The sequence below is a fragment of the Cheilinus undulatus genome, linkage group 2 (assembly GCF_018320785.1).
Source record: "Cheilinus undulatus linkage group 2, ASM1832078v1, whole genome shotgun sequence".
Lineage (NCBI taxonomy): Eukaryota > Metazoa > Chordata > Actinopteri > Labriformes > Labridae > Cheilinus > Cheilinus undulatus.
The window spans coordinates 24,935,601-24,962,005 of record NC_054866.1 but is presented as its reverse complement, the minus strand read 5'-3'; the positions used below and the strand labels follow the sequence as shown (position 1 = coordinate 24,962,005).

The following is a 26,405-nucleotide window of genomic DNA, read 5'->3' as shown; positions in this document are numbered from 1 at the left end:
TTGTGAATTGAGGACTCTCAATTCAAAGCACTCTGCACAGATACAGAAATCTGGATGTGTGTATGTGAGCAGGAGAGTGAGGCTGTGTTGATGTTGCTGTAAGCTTGTGGGAATAAGCAGGTGGCGGTATGTGTATGAGTCTGTGTGTGTGGTCACACCTGGGAGCTGATAATTCTCTGAGAGGATCTCTCGATGTTGGCAGGCAGACCAAAGAATGCAGGTTTGTCATCCTCAGGGAGATTCTCTATAACACTGCGGTAGTCCTGGGGAGACACAGTCATAAACAGGTCACACACAGAAATTTACCTATATGATATATCAACAGGGAGAGAATATCATTTTGCTATTTCCAAAAGGGCTTGAAGAGAGAAAACCAAGACAAGTAAATCATGTAAAGCACTTGTTCTACTACGCCAACTCGAAAGACTCCATAAAAAAAATGGTCAAACAGTCCATCTCCAAGCCTACACTGACTACATTCAAGACTATAAACAAGCTCTTAATGCAGCCTGGTCTACCTATTATTCCCAGATAATCCACCTCAACATCTTCATCCCCCTGAACCTTACAGCTGCTTTCGTTACTATCAACCACTCCATCGTACTTTCCCGTTTGGAATACTCACTCAACATCCCCGGCACTACACTATCCTGGATCAAATCATACTTCAATGACAGACAACAATTCACCTACATAAATAACTGCTCCTCCTCCACAGCCCCTCTGTTGCAAGGTGTCCCCCAGGGTTCGGTGCTTGGTCCTCTCCCATTCATTATAACATTGTTACCCCTCGGCCATATCATACATAACCACGGTCTCCATTTTCATTGTTATGCTGATGACATACAACTCTACATCTCCACCACCTCCATCACCACAGACACGCACTCCACTTTAACCAACTGCCTCACTGCCTTAAAAACCTGGATGACCAACAACTTTTTCTCACGAAATTACAGCAAATCTGAAATCATGGTCATTGGCCCCAAATTCCTCACCAAATCTGCCCAAAACTACAGCCTACATATTGACACATCCACCCTATCCCCCTCCGCCCAGATTCGTAATCTTGGAATTATTTTTGACCCCCAACTCACATTTCAACAGCATGTTACCCAACTTACCAAAACCGCCTTCTTCCACTTAAAAAACATAGCCCACATCCGTCCACTTCTCACCTTCTCTGCAGCAGAAAGCTTAATCCATGTAGTTATAACATCACGACTGGACTACTGCAACAGCATTCTATTTGGCACATCTTCCAAAGTCCTCAAAGAACTCTGCAGCATGCCTCCTCCCCCACACCTGATCCCGTGGCCACATCACCCCTGTCCTTCAATAACTCCACTGGCTCCCCATCTCCTTCCATATTCAATTTAAGATCCTCCTCCTCACCTATAAAGGCCTAAACCAACAGGCCCCTCCTTACCTTACTGACCTCCTCCACCATCACATTCCTACCCGTACCCTCCACTCTTCTAACACCAACCTCCTCTTCCCACCATCTAGAAGCAAGCACCGAGCCTGGGGGGACAGAGCCTTCTCAATAGCAGCCCCCTCCCTCTGGAACTCACTCCTAACACATATTCAAAACTGCACAGACTTACCTACAATCAAATCACTGCTGAAAACTCACCTTTTTAGACAGGCTTTTAATCTGTAATTGTGATGTTCTGCCATTTGTGTTTATCTGTCTGTTTGTTTATGTTGTCACTTTCTACTTTTATTGTTCATTTATAAGTGTCTGTATTGTTTTTCTGCGTTTTACAGTGTCTTTGAGTTTTGTGAAAAGTGCTTTATAAATAAAATATATTATTAAAATGTACACTGGAAAGTTGTTCACTTGAGATAAACAATAATGTATGGCTCTTTTAGTAACTTACTGTAAATTGTCTTTTATTAGCTCTTTATTACACTTACTTATTCCAGTAAAAAACTGGCTTCTCTCCAATAGCCTTCTGTCAGCTTTAGAATCAAGTTTAAGATTTTAGTGCTTGTTTTTAACTTTACATGGGTTAGTGCAATCTTATTTGTTTGAGCTGAAGCACCAGCCTGCTCCAACAGGAGCACTGTGGTCAACACATCAGACACTCTTGGATGCTACAAGATTCAGGCTCAGAATTTAAAGCAAAAGGGCTTTTGTAGTAGTAACAACAAATTCTTTGATTTTCTTAAGAACCCCATGAACCCCACAAATTTCTACTTCTGCAAATGGGAATTAAACTGTCTGCATGTATTTCATGTACCACCCCATCACAAAGACAACCTACCAGTATAGAGCAGGAGTTTGGGAGGCTGATCTGAGGTGGAAAGAAGCGTGTTCCACCTCTACTCTTTCTTTGACCAGCTGAGAAAGAAGACGAGAGGAGATTTGCAGAGAAAAATTGCTCCAGGTAGGAGCGTAAGATGCGGAGGTCAGAGGGGTTGTCGATGCGTCCACCATATATGGCACTCTCCAACAGGCCATGGACAAACTCCCACTGGAATGGTTTACCTTCTAGATGATACAAAGACCACCAAAAGAACAAAAGATAGCAATGAAGAAGAATAAAACAAAAAACAAAAGAGCAATAGTATACACATAGAAAGGCAGGGACACAACAAACAGCCACATACATACTTCACATTTATGTGCTAATGATGCATTGTCTGTGTCATGCTCTGTCAGGGGAGGTGTAAATTAACAAGATAGTAGATCAAAGAATCAACAGATTCCTGTTGTCATTACCAAATGCCATGCAGAGCAGATCAGCAGAGCAGAGCCCCTTATTGCATTGTAATGATTGTTACCAGCTTCCCTACCTTCAAAAAGCCTGTCGATTATTTCAAAGCCAGCACGGAGGTCCGACAAAGAAAACTCATAGAACTTTGTCCAACCCTACAAGAAACACAGAACAATAAGAAAGGGGATAGCTTCAAGATTCCCCTTCCAAAATCATCAATTTGGCAGAACATGACAAAATTGTTTACAGCTGCATTACTAACAAAGGGTGCAGACATCTTTCAAACCGTTTTATCTCTTTTGGCTCTGATTTTCACAGAAATGATCTATTGTTTGGATCAGGAATAAGTGGTACAGACAAAAACACAAATGCACACACTGGAGAACATCAAGTTGTAGTGAGTGTATTTATCTAATTTTTAGTCAAAAACATACTATTGCAGTTAATATGCACCACGTTCAACTTGCAAGTCCAAAAAACTCATCTGCAAGAAATAGAAATAAAAAAAGGACCGAAAACCTACAAACTTGTGATTTTTTTCCAATTGAGGAAACATTTGCTTTATAGCATCTTAGAATAAGAAAAGATTTACAAAGTAAATTAGAAATCAAGATTTCATTTCAAAACAATCAAGTATATTTTGTTTAGTGAATTGGCAGATATTTTTTCTTATTACAAAAATTTAAGTCCTTATTTCTTGCTTTCTATATTTTGAAATACAAAGATAAGATGTATGTTTGGACCCGAGTGTCCGTTAGCCAGCATTTACCTGTCTTTGGCTGGTTCCACAGGTGGATGTCCAGCAGAAAAAATATTAACAGTCAAATTATCCTGCTGAAAAGTAGGCTGATTACCAAAGAGGTAGATAGTGAATAATTATATGTTATATATTGTGTTATCTAGAAGATGTATTGCAAGGGGCCTGACTATGCAAGGAAACCAGTAGAATGGAAGGATTTTGAGGAAGTCATCTCTGCAGGTAATAAAGAAGCCAAAACAAAGGGAACTGCAGATAGCCAACGGACAAAAACACATGGACAGGCCTGAGCCTAGCAGAGAGTTGGAGTGGACTACGATGAGTGGGTAAATCTACCTATGAAGTGGAATTGTATTCAACACAGAATCATGTCTTGTAAAAAAGGCATGGATTGTTAGGGCTGACTGCGAGAACACAATCTCACTCCCATCTAGAAATCAGTTGAAATCATCGTTTATGAGGACCAATTTATTTTTTATTTTATTTATTGTTATTTAATCAGATTAGTCCCATTATGATCAACAATCTCTTTTTCAAGGGAGACCTGACAATACCAATACTGGACAATTGATATTGTGACTCAATTTTCAGTTGTTATATGGAATTTTAAGGTGGTGTTTATTAAAAGGGGCACTGGTTAGTTAGTTACTTGTTGGAATGTGTTGTTGTATGTTGTAAGCTGCTAAGTTATGGTAGCAGCTAATGTGCTAATGAGCTAACTTAAAGCTAACGGTGCCAATGTGCAACTAAGGGCTGTTGTTGTTTGTGTTAAATGTAGGGGTATAGTGCGCAACTTCATGCATTTGTGTAAGGAAAAGCTCACAGCTTTCATTATGTTTGTTTAGAAAACTTAACATAAAGAGCATGTCTTTCCACAGTCATTTCCATGGTCTTGTCATGTATAATATGTGTCAAACAGGCTGTAGTACGAGATAACAAATACTCAAGTTTACTGTTGACTCGGTTTCTACTGTCTTGGAAAGCAGAATGTGTCTCACATCCCATTTTAGTGCAGACATGAATCTGTGTCACAGTGTTTCCGTTTTTAGATGGTTTATTTCTGTTAAATGTAGGTTATTAGTCAAATAGCTATCTAAAGTATACTTCTGGTAGTTGTTCGAAATGGAAAAAAAATCTTGAGGACCGTCAGTCATTTTGGCCAGTGACAAAAAAGTCTAGCGGAAACTCTGGTTTGGATTTGTCAGGTGAAAGTGGCTAACTGTATCGTATAATTAGTAAGTTTAATGTTATATTTACACAAATACACTTGCTGAGATGTGAGTTTTTGCATTGCAAACTCCTGCTGTAACCACTTGTGTACATTTTATGAAGCTACACTCACTGTTACTTTGAAGACATTGAGAGCAACATGGTTTTTGTAATATAGCCCTATATGGATTCTCTCTCTAACTTACTGAAGATCAAATCTCCAATAATTGTTCTTTGAAGGCTAAAGCTGTTTGCAAATAAAGACAACAAGGCTTTAAAAGAAAATTAAAGCCTTTTGCTAACAGAAAAAGTTTGCACTGAAGAACACCCACAGTTTTGCACAAATAGAGTATCAAAACATCTTTGAGATAAAGATGCAAAGGTGTTGAATCATAATTGTGTCTAAGGGCAGTCTCAGTATGCCAGAATGAGTTTGTTGTATTTCACTGCGATTCAATCTTCCCACTAATGTTGTAGGTGGATGAAGTAAAAGAAAACTGTGTAGGCATGTTCACTAAATCTTTAAATGATTAAGTGTATGAATGTTCAGTAAATTGTTGCTCGTAAGTGTTTCAGGGCACGATCCGAAAGCTTTTCTTAATTTAGCTTTTATGAATACTTGTAAAAGTGTGCTACCTCACTGCTGTAAAACTGTACACATTTTTGTTCTCCTATGGCCATCAGACAAAAAACCCTGAATCTCTCCTTTGACACTCCTCTTTTCTCTCCATCCTACCTTTGACACTTTTTTCTTCTTGAACCCTCTAAGCATTTATTACTCTGATATCTAAAATAATCAGGTCAAAGAGAGAGAATAAACGACCAAAGGAGTGAGGAATGTAGATGAAATAAGGGGAAATTAATTGATACTGGAGTGGATTAACAGAGCTGTGCCTGTTTGAATAATTAGGAAATCATGTTCTTGGATGAGGGACAATATAACCAAAATAAAACACATGAGATTCAGTGACTGAATGAGAACAATAGAAGAGAGAGGAGGAGAGAGACAGTATAACAGTAGTCAGCGTTAGAGGCAAGTTTAAAGAAAACATGAAAAAGCTGGGAGCAGAGCACAGTTAGATTTTTAATGAAGGGATGACACAGAAATTCAAAGTAATTATATGGTTTTGGAGCACTGTACCCTCTTTTAAATATCATTGGAAATGTTATTGTCTTATACTCTTGCTTATTTCTTTCTGCACATGTATTTTAACTGTATTCTAATATGTTAACCACTTAAGGCATGTCTTTCATCTGTATTCTTTTATTTGTGCAAAGCACAGTGTGTTGCCTATGTGTTTGAAATGTACAAAATAAACCTGCCTTACCTTGCTGTGAGACTGAATAAACTGGCTTACACTTTAATAAACAGAGCGATTACTTGCAGGCAGCAAGGGGTTCAATAATAAATCTATTTTCAGCTGACACTTACATTTTCTTTTCAGAATCCCTTGACTGTGTATGATATCATAAGATTGTATTTCTCATGCTTCCCCTGACCTTGCTTGACATTGCAAACCTGCTGGTTTACCCACTGTGTGCCTGAAAAGTATCAGATGAAGCTTTACTAGTTCAGGGACTGCCTTTTATACCCTGTGCACTGTGTTGTGCACACTGTGTGAGTTGACCAGCAAGCGGGTTTACAACCAAAGCTCATATGCATTCTTGGGCACACATGAATACATACCAGTGCACATGTTATGCCACTGCCAGAAGCGCAGAACAAAGAGCAGATACAACGCTGCTCACCAAGGACAAAGAAAGTGATCTCTTTGCCATTTTCCTTTGAACCTTTCTCTGGGTGTCTATGTATAAACTTTTATGCCACTTTAATATCCTGTCTTTGGTTACTGGTCTCTAAAGTTTTTGTGCTTGTCATTTACTGTCTTGGAAAGAAATATCTACTGCATTTTCAGTTATTACATTATGTGATAACGTGGAAAAAAGGGCACATAATGCATGTGAGCAAATACAGATTTGGCAGGAATATCTGGACCATTAAAAATGTGAAAGGGCTGCTGTTACCACCTAAAAAGTCTAGGTAATGCTCCTTTGCTACCATAGCTTCTTCAAGGCAATGTCCCAAAATGAAACTGACAAACTAAATCCATATTTGGGTGTTTCTGTATTTTACCTGTGGTATGTAGTTGCGTCTCTCTTGGCAGACAGCATGGAACCAGGCCAGACAGAACAAAGACTGAGATCTGACCAGGATGCCTCCTAAACAAAAAAAAGTATGTCACAACTTAAGTATACGACTTTAGATGGTTTAGACCTTTGTGATTTTTTAAATTTATTTTAAATACTTTGCAATAAATAGCACCAGTTAAACAGAGACTTGTGAACTTATGAGTAACACTTTTTGAAATTGTTCCATCATTGCTTGGGATGAGAGACTAAGGAAAGGCTGAACAAACAGGCTTCATGAAATGTCTCAGGAAGAGAAGAAAGGATCAAACCTTTACTAATCTGCTCTGGAGTCCAAGATTCAAATGTCCTCAAAAGATTCTTCTTCAAACCCGGAGGAGCCTGGATATTGGAAAGCAAAAAAAGGAGGACGGTGAAAACAAGGCTTTTATATGGATGGATTAGTTTGTGACAGGTTCAAAATGCAAGGTCCAAACATACAGTACTGTGCAGATCTTTTAGGCATGTTTGAGGCTGAAGTAAGGCCTGGATAAGGCGAGTAAACCGCCTGAGGGCACCATCGGGCAGGAAGGAGTATTGACAAAACCCTGGAAACGCTCTGTATATCTTTGCATATTACTAGGGGCATGGAAAAATAGAGTAAGAGGTGGATGTGGTGAGTAAGCATGACCTAGGGTTGCCACAAGTCCCTGGTCGTGCTGTGGATGTCCAACATACTAAAAACTGCCAGCGGTCTCCAGGCGTATTACTCAGTGAAAAAGGCCTGAACAAAAGCGATGCCGTTGAGCTTGACCTTGTTGAACAAGCACAAGTTGTAACAAGCACATAGACATATTAAAACACAATTAACTTAATTACTGCAGAGAAAAGCGATGGAATAAGAAGAGAGAGGCATTTCTGAGATTCAAACCCAGAATCAGCTGCTTTACAGTGACTTTAGCCAATCAAGCCAAAGTGAATGGTGCTGAACTTGTGCAAAACTGGCTAATTTTCTAATCAGATGTCAGTGTTATGGTTACTTTGGCATTCAAGAGAACTTATAGCTTTGGTTTGTGTTTGTTTTTTGACAAATCAAGCTGTATTTATTGATATAAATGCCATATTTCAATCTGAAACTTAACTTGAGCATTAACATTTTCTATGTGTCAGTTCTCTGTACATCTTGATCATTTGGAAATAATATACCCTCTATTTATAGCAGAAACAATGGACATATATGGAAATGATTTCAAACATTTTACACTTTGCTAAACATTTTGTTCCACCAGGTTTTAATTAATTTTGCAGCAAGTAATTCATACATACTAAATTTGCCAGAATTGACCAAATCACTGCCTGTGCTGCCCAGGGGGGTGCCCAGATTTAAGTGGCCCTTATCAGTCTGTTTGAAATTCATTTGTTTCACTTTTTCTCAAAAAAAGTTCCTGCATCCATTGAATCATTGGAGTGACAGGCATAGAATCAACATTTACTAAATTAGAAGTTTAAGCTGTTGGTTTGCTCTGCAAGTCAAATGCAGCAAATCCAGCAAACACAAGTTATTACTGAAGCTTCAACAATTAACTGAAAGTGTTTCTTATGGTGAGGTATTTTATGTCAAAACTGAGGAACTACAGCATCCTGGATGTAACTATTTGACTCAAACTTAGCTTTTACCTGTTTGATAAACTGCTGCCTTCTGATTGATTTTATTTGGTTTTGTAAAGTGGGAAGTCAATATGGTAGAGGAACTTTCAGGATTTTTTCCAGCAAGGTTGTTGTAGTGCCGTGCACAGTAAGTTAACGTGCATCAAGAAGAACATCACTACTAGAACATATCTAATGAGGATTAACCAAAACTTTCAAAAAATCCTTGCTGATCAGCTTTGTGAAATTAATCAACCAAAGTAACAAGACAATATATGTATGTTGGTTTAATTGAAGACTAACAAATAAGCTGTGAAAATGTTTTTGTACTATGTCCGATATAGTGATTTCACTCAGGAGTGTTTGGAGGGGTGTGTACATCTAAGGTTTGTCCATAAGTCTGCACAAGAAAGAATACAAGTGAGTCTGAGAGACAAAAAAAGATGGACAGCTAGACCAACAGAGGGAGAAAGGCTGTTTGTGCTGCATGCTTGGCTGCTGAAGCAGCTAACCCCTTGTGCACGACTCCCATCAGAAATACACTGAGCGCTAAACCATGCATCACTACAACACATGCTGCAGGCTTCTGTATCTCCCTTTATGTGTTTATGCATACATTTGTAGCCATTAAAGATGCAATGAGATCATGATATGATCGCTCAGACAAAAAATAATTACATTCCAGTTCAGCAAGAGTTCATATTTGGTGAAATAAATGTACCAGCTTCATTGTTGTACATGAGTAAAGAACAGTGAACATTAATGATATTGTGTGACAACAAAAACAACAGAAATTTGAGCATCAATGACTGTGTGTAAAATTGTGTGATATGATGTATTACAATGCTTCCTATCACTAAATGTTGCTGTTAGCTACTACTACAAAAAAAAAATAATACTGTTACTGTCGCCATGCATGTTTACATATGGTGATAAATGTACCTCGTAGGTGATCTTGAGGCTAGACTGCAGGAGTATGGGGGGAAATCTAGAGTGGACTTCTGCTGTCAGCCAGAGTCGGAAGCCTGGTTTTGGTTGTAGCACATTGAGCTCCTATAAAGGAAATAGGAAACATACAAAAACACATTTACAGCTAATAAGCAGTAATACTACAAAAGACTTTGTACCGTATCACTGAACTGAAGATATAATGGTTAGTGACAAAAACGTGTAAAAATGTATAGTGTACAAAAGTACATCACACTAAGTATAAAGACACAAGGATCCCAGCCAGCAGGGTTGGATTCACACATATGACCTACTCACTAAGGGGTAAAACCACAAAGTTGAAACCATAAAGATCATAAGAGCAAAGTACCTTAACTAAATACAGTTAGAGCACACTTTTATGCCCCGCCCCCCTTGGTTACTGTTGCTATGTTGGGCAAGCTTTCACACCCACTGTGCTGAATACCTAGTTCCACTGTGTAAGTGGAAAACTAGGTAGTGGCTGTTTAGTGACTGTGTCTAAAGTTATGTGGTATGAGTTCAGCACCGGTCCTTAGATTGAAATAAATCTACAAGCTTCTGCATTGTATATAGAAAAGGAAAAAATACAATTAAAGACTATGTGTCATTGCAAAATACACTCTGCCACTGCAGTGGCCATACTGTTCATGTACAGATTGCAGCTTGTGTCTGTGTTGCATTAAGTTTTGATGATATGCACAGCTGACAGGCCAGAAATATGTATGGTTGGGATGGCAGTCATGCATATCTCAAGCTGTAAATAAAATTTCAAAGCTGTTGACTGGAATTTATTGTGAGTGCGATCTTAAGTAAACTTTTCCTTTATAATTTTTCCTTGTAAGTAAAAGTTGATATATTTATTCAGCCCTCATGGTTTGGTCCAAATAAAGCTGTGGACTTTAAGATTCAGATTCAGACACTGTTATTTATTCCTGAGGGGCAATGGAGTTTCACAGTCTACTGAGTCAAACAAAATAAAAGAAAACAAACACAGTCACAGCAGCATTTGGACAATCACATTCACATCTCAGTAACTACAGATCAGGAGACACATGGGTGGCCAAAAGAAAAAAATTGAAAACTATAAATACAACACTGGAAATGCATTAAAATAATTATATCTTTACAGATGACAAAAAATCTAAATCATCTACCTGATATAATTTGTCTCCTTTCATACCTGTCTTTTTCACTGTTGCATCACTGTCCCTTTTTTCATGTTTCTTCTGACATTCCCTTCCCCTCTCTTTCTGCTTTTCTCAAACACTTGTGGTTAAAAATAGCATGCTGGCACCTTAGGGTTTTGTGTCATCTGATTGGGTACTTACACAAGTACACAATCAGAAACGCACATATATTGAATTGTAATCAATGTGTTTCTGCATCATTTAGAACCTAATTTATTCACATGGTCGCACACATGTTCACCCTGGATCAAAGAACACTGGAACTGACAGCCCTTCAAGAAAACACCCCCTTTTCTTATAATGTGAGTGTGTCTGAGCAGATTACAGTACTATAAGAAACTGCAAGATAGAAATATTAACAATGAGAAAGATGGATAGAGACAAAAAGGGGGGAATAGATTAAAGTGTGATTTTTAGATGGAGACACTCAGATACATAAAGGAGTCTGATTATCAATATATACATAAGTTGATGGATGGAGGGGGTGATGTGAAAAATGAGAGATAGAAAACAGTGCAAGTGGAAGAATATGAGAAGACAGGGATGAGAGGACATCTGCACTGCCAACTTAAATTATGAACATTGACCGCTCTGCTTTTCTGCCTCCTTTCTCCTTTCTCTCTCACTGACCAACTGCTTAAGTAGAGGGGGGTGAACAGGAGAGACAGATGGCAAAAATAAGTCTAAAAAATGTTAAAAGTACATTAAAATACAGTAAGACGCAACAGATGGTCACAGAAACAGAGGCAGAAACTTAAACAAAACCCTCACTTGGTACTACATCCACCTGCTCACTGAGGCTCTCTCCATCTTCCTCTATGTCTCGCTCCTTTCACATCTACTGTGTCTTCACTCTTTCTTTCCTACTCTCCCTGCCTCCCTCGTTCCCCTTGTTGCGTCAGTTTTTCATTTCAGGCTTGGCTGCAGAGAGCTCAACCTCATCGGTTGCTGGGCAAAGAGCGAGACAAAGAAACAGTGAGTGAAAGACAGATGGAAAGAAAGTTTGAATTACACAATATGACGATGGTGAGCAGTAGAGGCGAGTGAGGAAGTAGCAGTGAAGAAAAAACAAAATTTAATACAAGGAGAAATAGAGGAGTGTAGGGAGGGGAACAGAGTGGGGCAAACGCAGAAGATAATGAGCTGCAATTGGAATCAGAGATGTACAGACAACCCAAACAACAAACATAAACGCCAGTCACTGCAAATAGCTGTGTCTGTCAGACAAATATGACCAGTCACATAGTTATGCTATCTGCAGCTGTGCCAAGCAGTTAAATATCCAAAAGACAACAGTGCAATATATTTGATTCTCATACACTTGAGAATCAACTCTTGTAGAACAAAAGGAAGTATCCCTACAACACAAAACAAGGTTCTATTAAAAAGGAACAAAAAGAGGGGCACCTCTTTATTACACTTTGCACTATGCCTTGGAATATAGACAGAATTGAATCGGAGATCATGCAACATACTTCAACAAGCTTTGTTTTGTTTCTATCTATGATAAAGTGAGTCCAGTAGCACATAAGCATCTTAATAGCATACAAAATGACACATCTATGATATAAAGAAACATCCATCTATCTATCCATCTATTCATCTTCTTCCACTTATCCAAGGTCAGGTTGTGGAAGCAGAACGCAAAGGAAGTCAACCCAGACATCTCTCTCCCCCCACAATGTTTTCAGTTCCTCCTGAGGGATTCTGACACACTTCCAGGCCAGATGGATATATAATCCTTCCAGCAAGTTCTCTGTCTGCCCAGGGGTCTCTCTTTTGGATGTGCCTGGAAGACCTCCACAGGGAGGCGCCCAGAAGGCATCCTGATGAGATGCCCAAACCACCTCAACTGGCTCCTTTCAATGTGATGGAGCAGTGGCCCTACTTTGAGATCATTCTGGGTGTCCTAGCTCCTCACCCTATCTATAAGCCTGAGCCCAGACACCTTCCTTAGAATCTCATTTTAACCGCTTGTATGCGTGATCCAATTCCTTCAGTCATTATCCAAAGCTCATGACCACAGGTGAGGGTTGAAACGTAGACTGGTAAATCGAAAGCTTTGCCTTCCAGCTTAGCTCCCCTCTCACCACAACAGTCTGGTACAATGCCTGCAACACTGCCAACTCTGCACCAATCTGTCTGCCAATCTCATGGGCCACTCTACCCTCACTTGTGAACAAGACTCCAAGATACTTGAACTCATTCACTTGGGGCAAAGACTTACATTCCACCCGCAGCAAGACATCTACCCAGAAACAGAGAGCCTGATCTACAAGACACAAAATAGTATGCCTTTTTTGTCAATAGTCAACCATGACTTCTTAATTTGGTGACACGCTGTCATTGTCAAATGTCTTTCTCTTTTTCAATATCCCTGTTTATGGATTTTTTGCATGTTATACTAAAAATCTCCTGCAGCTATGCCCACACTGTGACAACAATGGGCTGAAAAAGAAAGGTGAAAGACTACATCTTCCCATACATATCAATTCCAATTCCAGCCTGTTAGAGTATTAAGTAGTGCAGTAACAGATTTAAATCTATTCTGTCCAATTGATTCCATGAGCACGAGGGCTGGTACATGTAATAAAATTTACTATCTACATGTTAAGTCAGTATAATAAAAACTGGCACATATGGACAGAGCCATAGTAGGAAAAAAATACTCACACACAACAGCACAAAGACTGATATGGGCTGACAGGCAGGCAGAAAAATGTGTACATATTCTTGTGTTTTTGTGTAGCAGTGTCAAAATAGTACATATAATATATAATATAACAATCAGACTAAAACATAACATTACACATACAGTTTAACTACATAACATTCTGCAGACTCCCTTTTAACATTAACCTTTCTCATTTAGCCTAACTAATGTTACATGACTGCTTCCTGTTTTATTTTGGGTGTTTCCTTTAGTGACTGCTGATGTCACCTTGTCTGCACCTGTGGTTAATGACCCAGAGTCTATTTAGGCAGGATCTGCTAACCAGCTCATTCTCTCTCTCCACCTTGCAGCAGCAGCACCTCCAGCAGCAGCACTTCCTTTGTGTGCGCTCAGGTTTTGTTTAGTTAAACCTTGGTTAAAACTTCAATAAAAGTGATTATTATTTAACCCATTGAGTGTGTGGTTTCCATTGTTATGTTCGGCATTTGAGCCAGCCGTAACATAATAATGGGGGCTCGTCGTTGAACTTGGATTAGTTTTGCCCCTAGATTAGTTTAGTTTGTTCAGGTTTTTTTGTTAGTTTTAGAGGTGTGATACAAGCACTGAGGCAGTTTCTGCTGGGAGTCTTCTGGTGAGTACGTTTGGAAGCACATGGTCTGAGTGTATGGGATGCCAAGTTAGAGGTAATTCTCCCTGGTTTAGTTAGGAGGGGTCTTGCTGGGCTGACTTCGGTCGTCCTTCCATCGGCCTCTCATTTGTTATTTTCATTTCTTTCACATTTTTTCTGGTAACCCTGGGGAGGGGGTGCACTGGATTCAGTTTATTGTAGTTGGTCGTGTCTGTGGCCTTCTGCGGTATTCTGGGTCTAGTGATGCCTCGAGCCCGGCACGCCAACCAGGTAGGTTTAGAAAAGTTTAGGTAGGAACCAGGGGGAGTTGCTTTTTTTTTCTGTACACTCAGTGATATGTTTCCAGTACTCAGTAGAAGATGTTTGTGTTGGCTAGGTAATTTTGTGTAGGTACTCTTTATTGTGGGGTATTATTGACTGTTTTCTAAAGCCTAACTTTTGTGTGTTATACAGTGCTTGTATTAGGCTATTTTGTGGCATCAGGTGGAAGTGTGTAGCTTGTCTTTGTGTGTAGGCTAGTTCTCCCTGAGTTTGTAGCTAGCTTAGCTTAGCTTTTGTTGACCAGCAGGTTACATTTGAGGTAATTTGCATGGGTAAATTTTGTGTGCTACATTAAAAGTTCAAGGGGGATTAAAGTAGTCCTACTTTTGTGTAGTTTAGCACTGAGGTTCTCTCAGTTTAGTGGAAAGTGCCCTAGTTACTCATGTGGGTTTTTCTTTTTGTGTGTGAGCTGTGATTTAGTTGTGTCGAATAGTCACAATATAGCTGCTGCTTTGTGGCCCATTTTTTGTGAATCTCTGTGGAGAAATTTGTGGTTTAGTGACAAGTGTGCCTTAGTGTGTTGCTATTATGGCATTTGAGTTAGACAGGTTTGTTAAGGAGCCTGATGCTAAGCAACTTTTTGTTTGCACAAAAAAGGATCTTCGTGCTGTAGCAGACCATTATGGCCTTGCTATTCAAGGTAATCTTAAAAAGATGATTTCTAAAATCATAAATGGGTTACTTGAACAGGGCATTTTGTGTGAAAAATTTGAACTGCCCATTGAGCAATCAGATGCTTTTTCAGAGGAAGAGCAGGAAAAGCAGAGTGAGATAGAAACGTCAGAAGTTTCTGTAGACAAAGCTTCAGGATCAAGAGAGCTTGAGTTAAAGTTACAATTAAGAAAACTTGAATTAGAGATTGAGGCAAAGGAAAGAGAGCAGATCAGAAAGCATGAGCTGGAGCGGGAAAGAATGTGTCTTGCTCATGAGAGAGAACTTCAGGAGATACAGTTGAGGGCTCAGACAGGGAGTAATGCTACTGATAAATCTGGCTCCTCAAGTTTCTCCAAATTTGATGTCGGTAAAAATATAAATTTGGTGCCTCCTTTCAATGAAAAAGATGTTGAGAAGTATTTTTCACACTTTGAGCGGGTGGCGACCACCTTGGAGTGGCCTAAGCACTGTTGGACTTTGCTTTTGCAGTGTGTTCTTTCTGGTAAAGCTCAGGAGGTGTATTCCTCACTAACTTTAGAGAAAAGCTTCGACTATGATACTGTTAAAGGGTCCATTTTGCGTGCATATGAACTTGTGCCAGAGGCTTATAGACAGCGTTTTCGTAGCTATTCCAAAGCTGAAAAGCAAACTTTTGTGGAATTTGCGCGAGAAAAAGAGATTTTGTTTGATTGGTGGTGCACCTCAACAAAAGTAGAAACAAAAGAAGATTTGCGACAGTTAATTCTCCTTGAAGAGTTAAAAAAATGTGTTCCAGAAGTTGTTGCAACCTATTTAAGTGAACAAAGGACAAAAACTGTTGCAGATGCAGCTATTTTGGCTGATGAGTATGTTTTAGCTCATAAAGTTTCATTTAGTGACCAGCCTCAGACAGAGACTAAAACTCGCACTACTCCTCAGCGTCCTCGCTTTTCAAACAAGAGTTCTGCCAGTTTTTCAGGTAGTAAAACCCCCAGTTCTAAAACCAGCAGTTCAGAACATGTTTGTTTTTACTGCAAAAAGCTTGGCCATATGGTAGCTGACTGTCCAATTCTAAGTAAGAAGCAAAAACCTAAACCAGTGGCCCTGATTGGTTCTGTGAGTGGCCCACTTCCTGTTATGAAAACTGAGCATGATCAGTCCTGCAAAAATGTCTCTGAACCATCAGGTTTCGAACCATTCATTATTGATGGCTTTGTAGCACTGTCCGAATCTGACTATGCTGTTCCAGTCCGTATCTTGCGGGATACTGGTGCCTCAAAATCTATTCTTCTGCAGGGAGTGTTACCATTGTCTGACAAAACTTTTCTTGGTGGTGATGCACTGATACAAGGATGTGAAATGTCCTATCTCAGAGCCCCTCTGCACACAGTGTATTTAAAATGTGGATTGGTCACAGGGCCTGTTCAAGTTGGTTTGCGTCCCTACATTCCAGTAGAAGGGGTCAGTCTCATTCTAGGTAATGACCTTGCTGGAGGAAAGGTGTTTCCTTCACCAGTTGTGACAGACAACCCTATGCTTACTGAACAGTCTGACTCTGACCAAAGTGAACTAAAAACAGATGCTTGTGTTTATCCTGCTTGTGTCGTGACCCGAGCTCAGGCTCGCAAAGCTAATGAAGCTAACCTTGCTGATACATTTATGGTTGACACTTTTGACACTGATAGCCAAGTGCTAGTGGCTAGTTCTGATGCTAAGCCCAACAGAGAAAGTAGTAGTGGTTCCCCAGCTACTGTCCCAGAGGTTATTGACTTGACATTGTGTGATCCTGATGTGACTGTTAGCTCACTTCCATTAGGTAGAGAACAGCTAGTTAAGTCACAGAAAGCTGATCCTTCGTTAGGTAAGTGTTTTGCAGCTGTTAAGCCTAAGGAAGAATTGTTGTCTGTTCCCGTTGGTTTCTTTGTGGAAGGTGATGTACTTATGCGTAAGTGGACTGCTGTTAATGATGGTTCAGACTGGAGTACCACCTACCAAGTTGTTGTACCTTCTGTATATCGTGCACAGATATTAAAGTTAGCTCATGATAATGCTATGTCTGGTCACTTGGGAGTTACAAAGACCTATGACAGGATTCTGAGACACTTCTTTTGGCCAGGTTTAAAATCTTCAGTGGTTGAGTATTGTCGTACTTGTCATGTGTGCCAGTTAGCAGGCAAGCCCAATCAGGTGGTTCCCCCTGCACCTCTTCAGCCTATTCCAGTAATAGGGGAACCTTTTGAGAGACTCATTGTTGACTGTGTAGGCCCTCTACCAAAGTCAAAGTCTGGCTTTCAATATCTTTTGACTATTATGTGTGCTAACACTCGTTACCCTGAGGCAATACCCCTGCGTTCTATGAAAGCTAAGGTTGTTGTGAGGGAACTTGTGAAGTTCTGCACTACTTTTGGTTTACCAAAAATCATCCAGACAGATCAAGGGACGAACTTCATGTCCAAGGTGTTTAATCAAGTACTACAGGTTCTTAGTGTGAAACATCAGGTTTCTAGTGCCTTTCACCCTGAGAGTCAAGGTGCCCTGGAAAGATTTCACCAGACCCTTAAATCTATGCTTCGCACCTACTGTCTTGAACATGGTCCTGAATGGGATGAAGGTATTCCATTCTTGTTGTTTGCTATCCGTGAAACTGTGCAGGAATCACTGGGTTTTAGCCCCGCCGAGCTAGTTTTTGGTCACACAGTTAGGGGTCCTTTAAAGTTGCTGCGAGAGAAACTGCTCACAGAGTCCTCAACAAAAGTAAATGTACTTGACTATGTGAGTTCCTTCCATGAGCGCCTTCACCATGCCTGTGAAGTTGCTAAACAGGCCATGTCAGCTTCTCAAGGTAAAATGAAACAGCACTTTGACAAAAAGGCAGTGCAGCGTTCTTTTTGTCCAGGTGATTCTGTGTTGGCCCTTCTGCCGATACCTGGATCAGCATTGCAGGCCAGGTTTTCTGGGCCATATGTCATTAAAAAGAAGTTGAGTGACACTGATTATGTTATTTGTACTCCAGACAGAAAGCGTAAGTCTCGTGTTTGTCATGTGAACATGTTGAAGTCTTATGCAGTCCGGTCCCAAGGGGAAAAAGGCCCCTTAAATGATGTCGGTTGTGTTGGTGCAGTTTCTCTTGTTACCACTTGTCTCATTGATGATGGTTTGACCAAAGAAAATGCCACTGCATTGGGTGCCCGGCTTCAAAACTCTCAGGTTCTGGAAAATTTAGAGGCTCACGTGTCTTATCTCCCTGCCTCTCAAAAGTCGGATATCCTCCAGTTGGTTAATAGCCATCCAGCTTTGTTTTCAGATGTTCCAACTTGCACAAATGTCCTGCAACATGATATTGATGTAGGTGATAATGTTCCCATCAAACAACATCCCTATCGTGTTAACCCTATTAAAAGAGAAATAATGCAGAAAGAAGTTGAGTATTTACTTACTAATGGTCTTGCAGTCCCCAGTAACAGCTCTTGGAGTTCGCCTTGTTTACTTGTCCCAAAAGCTGATGAAACTCCTAGATTCTGCACAGACTATAGGAAAGTTAACAGTGTTACTAAGCCTGACTCTTTTCCTCTTCCTCGTGTGGAAGACTGCATTGACAGGGTAGGAACAGCGTGTTTTGTGACCAAACTGGACTTGCTTAAAGGATATTGGCAAGTGCCCTTGACCCAGAGAGCATCTGAAATCTCTGCTTTTGTCACGCCTGACAATTTTCTTCAGTACACCGTCATGGCATTTGGCATGTGTAATGCCCCTGCCACCTTTCAGCGGCTAATGTGGACAGTGTTGTCTGGTGTACCTGATTCTGGAGGTAGTCTCTGATAAACCCCGCTCTGTGGGGGCGAGCATTGTCATCTTGGAGGACAGAGTTCGGTCCCAGGCTGTAGAGATATGGGATTGCCACTGGTTGCAGAATCTCATCTCAATATCTCTCTGCATTGAGATTGCCTCTAATGATGACATGCCTCGTTTTTCCAGTGAGGGAGATGCTGCCCCACAACATCACACTGCCTCCACCAAAAGATGTTACTCTATCAGTGCAGCAACTAGCATAGTGTACTCCGCATTTTCTCCACACTTTGACCCTATGATCCAACTGCTGTAGGCAGAATCTGCACTCATCGCTGAACACAAAATTTCTCCACATGTTCAGCGATGAGTGCATGTGTTGCCGACACCAGCCCAAACAGGCCTGACGGTGAAGGGCAGTCATGGCAGGCCTCTGGACAGCTGCGTGTAGTCTGTTCCAGATTGTCTGGGCAGAGAGCCGTCAGCTATTTGATCCTGCAAATGTTGACTGCAAAACTATAGAAGACAGCCTACGGTACTTTAGTGCTGACAGGGTGAGGAAACGGTCTTCTTGGGGTGTCGTCTTCTTGGGATGCCCACTTCACAGCCTGTCTCTGACATCCCGCGTTATATGGAACTTGGCCTTCAGTTTGGAGATGGTACTAGGACTCACTCCAAACAATGCCGCAACTTGGTTTTGCGAAACACCAGCTTAAAGTTGCCTTATCACTGCCAATCAGGCACCTAACTGGCAGCACCTGGGGGTACCAGGAGCTCAAAACAAGAGTCAATAGCAACAGCAAAATAAGCTGTTTGGCATTGGCAGAGAAGATTTGGCACATTTTTCATGGGTGCAACCCACATACTCAGCTCTGCTGATCATCCCACAAATGCATATTCCCTTCAAATGTGGCACCATTTCAAAGGGAAATAAACAGGCCTTCCAGATTTATTGCCAAGAAGCATTGTTACAATAAAGAACTAATCTACCAAACACAAATTTCCCTACTTTTTGTTCTAAGTTTATATCTCAGTGGAAATGTAGGACTGAGACTGTATAAAGAAATATCTGTCTCACTAGATTTTTTTAAACAGTCAGGAATCTCATTCAGCTTGTTAATGATCCTCTCCTTCCACTCTGGAGGAATAGGCAACTCTCCGAAATCCAACTTCAGAGTATTCAGGGGGCTTTCAGTTGGTGGACGGTTTGGGGACACTTGGTGTGACAGGATCTGGGGTGATATTTCAAGTTCGGCTATGGCACAGAGAGGTGGGATGGTTACTTCTTGGTCTGACTCATCAGTGAGAATGACAGGAATCTTCTTGTGGGATTGGCTTGAGAGCATAATGAGAGAGAGCGTAATGAGCGAGTTCTTGACACACAGCCCACCTGGCAGGGGAGAGGCTGGATGCTCCACGAGCGCCCACTGACCAGGAGCTGGCATGCTGGTGTGAATGGAGCCATCGACGACAGTGGTATGCCCAGCAGGGATGAGAATGGGAGACTTGCTGGCTAATCTCACAACTCCATTGCCGGCCTGTTGTTGTAGGTGGCGTATCTGCAGGAGTTGAGAACTGCTTTGTAGCCATGGGCAGCTGGCTGGAACTCTGCAGACTCCCTCCCCATGTACTGGCTGTATAGAGACTCCAAAGTATTCATGCCGATTAACACTGGAGACTGAAAATTGGATCTGACGTCGGGAACGACAAGTGCTAGAGTAGCCACATCAAAGTCTGCCCCTAGGAACTCCCTCGGAAACATAACCATCATCTCCACATATCTGAGATAAGGAACGGCTTGTCCTGCAGCTCCTTCCACTTGCAAGAGTTCACACAAGGGTTTCACGGGCTGATCTGAGAAGTGCTGGTTGTAGAATGAGACCGGGATGGTTGTGACTTGCCACCCTGTGTCTAGGAGACAATTACATTCTTGGTCAGTGATCTTGATGTTAGCTGTGCAGCGGGAACCAATTATGCCTTTGGGCAACTGAGATGGCACAGCTGGTGTGGTCTGAGTCAGTTCTTCACATTTCACAGTTTTCTTCTTGTTGGGACATTATGGGTCCACAACAGTTCCGGTTCGCCCCATAACAGGAACTGGATCTAGTTTAAAGACGGTCTTGGTGTGGGGTTTGATTTCTGCCATTTTGCTTGTCTTTCTGCAAATTGTTTCTTCTTGGCAGCCACTAGAGCAGAGTTCGGAGGGTTTTCACAATTGGTCTTGATATGATCGTCTTCGCCAATTACATAATCACGCAGGAGACAGCTAATACTCTAGATTTTCCATTCAGGTTACATGTTACTTCAGCCTTTTTGTGTAGTTACCTCCGCCAAGGAGGTTATGTGATCGGCAGGGTTTGTTAGTTTGTTTGTTAGCAACATAACTCAAAAACTTACGGACGGATTTTGATGAAATTTTCAGGAAATGTCAGAAATGGCATAAGGAAGAACTGATTAGATTTTGGGAGTGATCCAGATCACCGTCTGGATCCAGGATTTTTTTTACAGGATTTGTTACTATTGGGAGATAGGGCTAATGGCGGAGGTCTGCACTTTCCGAGTGCTTTTCTAATTTTTCTATTAATTCTATTCATTTTGAGCTATCCTTAATGTTTGTTTTTCTACATTCAAGGTGAACTGATGCTGAAAGTTTCCTTTTTTAGTGGTCCACAATATTTCTTCTATTTATGATTAATATTTATTGGTTATATATTTACCCATAGTAATTGAAAGGATAGCTAAAGAGAGACAGGTGGGACAACCATCTTATCTCACCATCTTATCACACAAAGACTTTTACACACAAAAAGTACTTACCTTTTCCAGTAAGGGCAGCCATGTAGTGACAAGGTGAAGGTTTTTCAGGCAAAGCCAGTCTCCATTTCGGGAACATTCTCTGAGAGTAGCTAAGGCCACATCAGCCTGCCCCTGACCCATGGAGATCTAGACAGAGAGAGCGGGGAAATAGGAGGGGGGCGAGAAACAGAAGCAGTGGGATGGAAAATTTGATTCTACATTGTAATCTTGCAGAAGTTAGGGGCGGATAATCTGATTCGATATTTTAATTCACCTTTCTCCTCAGGCACAGAACTGAAATACTTTCAAAGAGAGACTCTAAATGTAATACTGAGCAACAGAGTTCCCACACAGAGGCCACTAACTTACCACAGAACTTATCTGACATATAGCATTTATATACACTAACCCTAGGAGTGGGATTTCATTTGCCTTTTGTACAGTTTATATAGGTTCAATTGTTTATATGCAGTAGTTGATTGTGACTTCAGGTAATAGTTTTCTTTTTACATTTGACACATAAATATCAAGCTCTAAAAGACCAAAAATATTGGTGGGTTTGCATTCTTCAAAGACACCAAGATATTAAAATAGAAAAGAATAAATTCAGATAGAAGGTTACTGAGGTGTAAATTTTTCAGTATCTCATGAAATTAAATTCTGATTTTGGAGGACTGCCTTTTAATTCAGAATCTATTTTCAATTCAAACCAATTCCTGATCACAATAATTTTCCTGTTTCTTACACAGGGACGCGTATTTCAAGATGTTTTCCAGTAAGCTGTGTACTAACAAGCTCAAAATATATATATTTTTTAAATATTACCAAGAAACTGCAGCTTGCATTTGTACATTTTGTATCAGCTGATAGCAATATGTCAATAAACAGAGCATAGCCTAAGAAAAAGTCAACATTTGTTCCAGTTGAACTTGCAAATTATTTAATTATAACAAAAAATGTGGGTCAAGCCAGCTGAGTATTTATCATGAACTTGCGAAAATGATGCCACATTAGTAGTTTAAAATAGAGCAGATGACAGATGCTGCAATTTTTTTGCCCATTCATAATTGGCCGTGCAAAGTGATGCAGTTGCTGGCCATTGTTCTACTTGTCACATCAGAAATTTAAGTAATTCCTGATATACTTCACCTTCATTTTGTAGATACTTAAAGTTAAAAACTTTGGGTCAAGCTTCTTTGAAGCCTGGAGATTGGCGTACCAAGAAAAAAAGAGGGTGCATGGAAGGAATACCAGCAGCTAGGTTGTGATGCTCGAAACTGGCTGCTGGTTAAATTTCCTTTGAAAAACAGTCTGAGTCTGCTCAGAATTGTAAAAATTAATATTTGCAATACTGAAATGAATGGATTATTCCCACACCCCTTGTTGAATAAGATATCCCGAAAATTTGGCATATTGATGTTCGGCTTTTAACTATCAAATGCAAAAGAAAAATTCTAAATGAAAAACTAACCCCAGCAGTCTTAAGGATATGAGTCAAAGTGAAAGAAAATTTATTATACAAAAGATAATCTATTTTTGAAGACAGAGCTCTTTCTTGTTGTGGTTCATTCTATTAAGTATTTGGACTTGGCTTAAATGGTTTTAAATAGATGCTTTAGCCTTGCATACATCAACACTAGGCAGGGTTATATGCAGGGTTTTAAAAATACAGAGGTCCAAAACTGAGCTTACTAAAGAGGTTTAGAGGAACTTGAACCCCCAAAATTGTTTCATTTCCCTGATCTAAATATGTGCATCTTTACCTTTTTGTTCCCAAACACAAAAGGTTATATCATTCAGAACCGTAATTCTATAAACATTAGATCTGAGGTAAAACAGGAAATCTGATGTGTACTTGGTTCAATGCATGTAGGATTTACTTCAGCAATGTGTGTGCTGAAGTAAATCCTATAGCTAAAAATAGTGAGCTTTAAAAGCTTTATTTCCTGTTTTGTGGTGTAATTTGCACCAGATTTTGCTAAAAAGATGAATTGGGTTAGAATTAACTGTTTTCCCTTAATTGGATTCAATTAGGTCAGACTAAACTACCCTTTAGTTGTCGTTTGAGAGATTTTTTTCATCCAAATGAGTGAGACTCTGTTTGTATTTACCACCTCTGCAAAGCACAGCACCTGACAGCAACACAGGGTCTGTAGCTTTAATAAGCAGACTTAGAGTTTAAGGGATCAGATCAATTATCAATAATATTCAGAACCAATAACAACACTTAAAGCAGGGGATGTTGTCTGTAACATACAGGGTGCATATTCATTTTCTCAACTATAGCTCAGGAATCCATCTGGTTCCCTATGTGACTGATGTTTTTAGCTTATTGGAGCAGTGAGTGACTGAAAACCACACAGACACAGGCAGACACATGACATTAACAACATTTGGGTTCACAGTAAATAAACCTACTGAATGTTGGCTGCCTTCTGAATCACAGCTGAGAAATTCTACCTGCATGTTAGGAATCTCTTCAGCTACCGCCCTTGGCATCTTTCAAAGATTGCATATGACTGACTGATATGATCAACAAAAGCATTCACTACATCCCCAACTCACGCATACAATCAACAACTGTTACCGTATGAGCAATTTGTTCTCTTGGGATTGTAATACCTTTACATTTGCCAAGGTAAGGTAAACCTATTTTAGGTATACATCTGAGAAAATATCAAGGTCCTGACCTTGGTGATCCTCAGTGGTAGGTATGGCCATGACACCATTTGTATAGAGGTGAATCAACTCTGACAGCAAAATTAACAATTCCCCATGCCTCAAAACTGTGTTTGAATTCAACATTCAAAAAGCTAAGGAACTCTCATCCCCCCCAAGGACCATTATAGGCAATCCAGTAAAACTGGTAGAATGTAGGGGTCTGTTGAAATAAACCACTGGTTTTGCTAATCTAAAATCCTACAACCCATTCTTATTATCCTTTACCTCATGATAGTTTTCTCTGCCCACGGTTTCAGCTGCTAGCTCTGCAAGTTCCTGGGATGGGTCTGCCCCTGGTGAAATAATGATCAACACTGGCTCCCATTCTAATGTCTCGGTGTAGAGACGCCGCAAATTCAGAGGAGGTGGGGAAAGCTCTTTTATACCTGCAAATAAATGGAAAGAGAAAAAAAGTGCATGTAAGAGATCAGTAAATTGAATGCAACATTTGATATAGAACTAATATGCTTCTTTGGAGGCAAGGTGACTTTATCTAGTGCACAAAGAGGGCACATCAAGAAGTCACATGAAATGCTAGTAAGCAGCAATTCATTGGGAGGTTGATGAAGAGGCTAAAAAGGAGAAAAAGATGGAGAGCAGATGGGAGGCAATGATGGAAAAAGGGAGAGAGTGCATAGTAGGAAGACACTGAGGGAGAGAGTGTGAGAGATTAGGAGGGTGATGTGTTGTGCATACTGAGTACTGTATGCAGCAGTTTTAACCACATAGTGAAAGAACACCTTGTCTCTGGTGTTGAGACGCCAGACTCTTTGTGTGTACATGTGTGTATTGTCCTCACTGAGCATTAGGTTTTAATCCAACTATAATATGTTATCTGACATTATCAGATATGAGTTTATGGTAACACACAAGCAGTGGTACAAGCACACAGTGATTGGCTGTGTTAGTAATTTCACTGTGGCATTGTTCCTGCATGTATCAGCATGCAAGTACAACCATAAGGCCATACACAAATGCACACAATGCTGTTTCTTTTCTGGTTGGCTCTGACCGAACATTCTCTTAGAATCCGCTGCCAAATGCAATCAGCTGCTCTGAAGTACACATACAGTACACGCACACACACAAGGTCTTGGAAGAGAACATCTCAGAGCGACCTTTGCTCCATCACCATGGCAACACTAAGAAAAACAGCTATCTGACCATGTTGCTTGTGATATCTAACACCAAAAAAAGGGAGCATTTACAGACCATGCGCATGCAAAAATACATACACAACCACCTTTGATGTAGGAAAGTAATCAGTATTCACATTGCAGGCCAGCAGTTACTGTCTGAGAAAATCAAAGTTCACCTTGATTTTTTCATGACTCAAACCAGGACATAGAGGAGCAAAGAAAAATACATTGCCATAGTCTTACAAGGATCAAATACTGTTGAGAGGGGAAACAGGAAACAGCTAAGAATTATGAGCAGGCACTTGGTCATACAAAAAAATATGACCTAGGCACATTTTCTACCACTATGTTTTCCTCTTTCACAGTAATTTGCAGGATAAAACTGCCTCTAATAGTAAATAATGACATTTAAGTGTAATAATTTCTTGGCTGATGAATAAAAAACAAAAAAGATGGATAAATAGTTTTTTGTGAATATTAAAGAGTCTGTTTTCATCTTTCGAAAGTAAAAACAAGTGAGCAGATACGAATGTGTGAGTGTTGGTTGTGTTTACCCAGACATGCCTATGTGCGCAAGCAGTGCCCAGGCCTGGACTGGGGGGATTGAGTGAGATTAGCTTTAAGAGGATTACAGACCATGCCTCATTAGCATACTGATTTACAGCCAAAAACACATACACATACACACAAAATCTTCTTCTCTCCTGTTCTTCTTTTTATCTGCCTGTCTCTCTTTCCCTCTCTCACACAGACACACTCTCATCAACACCATGCACTCATACACAAACTTTCATCAATGGGTTCACTTTGCGTTCAAGGAGTGAGAGTACAATCTCCTCATCAGGATGAAATAAATGTACGTTTTATTAGAGCAGTCCACAGGCAAGCCTAAAAAAAAGAGACAGATACTTTTTAGGAATAGGCTCAAATGGAAACAGAAGAGAGGGCCAAGCAAGATGAAATCAGACACCCACAAATTCAGGACCACATATAGCAGGAAAAACAAAGCCTTGTGTCTTCCTGAATTTGTGTTTATTCATTTGCCTGTATGAGAAGGGGGCTGTCACAGCAGAGATGGCCAGTGGGAT

General features: G+C 40.3%; 1 protein-coding gene across 4 annotated transcripts in view; it reads right to left on the bottom strand.

Moving 5' to 3' along the window:
• The window catches only part of LOC121519720 (cytoplasmic dynein 2 heavy chain 1), a 165,317-nt gene that overhangs the window by 32,522 nt on the left and 106,390 nt on the right, over positions 1-26,405 (bottom strand). For all 4 annotated transcript variants that reach the window (XM_041802555.1, XM_041802574.1, XM_041802583.1 and 1 more), the window contains 8 exons: positions 24,404-24,564; positions 21,479-21,604; positions 9,406-9,516; positions 7,149-7,218; positions 6,824-6,909; positions 2,803-2,878; positions 2,271-2,497; positions 159-263 (listed from right to left, as the gene is read on the bottom strand). In XM_041802555.1, the coding sequence (XP_041658489.1) occupies positions 159-263; positions 2,271-2,497; positions 2,803-2,878; positions 6,824-6,909; positions 7,149-7,218; positions 9,406-9,516; positions 21,479-21,604; positions 24,404-24,564 (962 nt within the window). The remainder of the gene's footprint in view (positions 1-158; positions 264-2,270; positions 2,498-2,802; positions 2,879-6,823; positions 6,910-7,148; positions 7,219-9,405; positions 9,517-21,478; positions 21,605-24,403; positions 24,565-26,405) is intronic.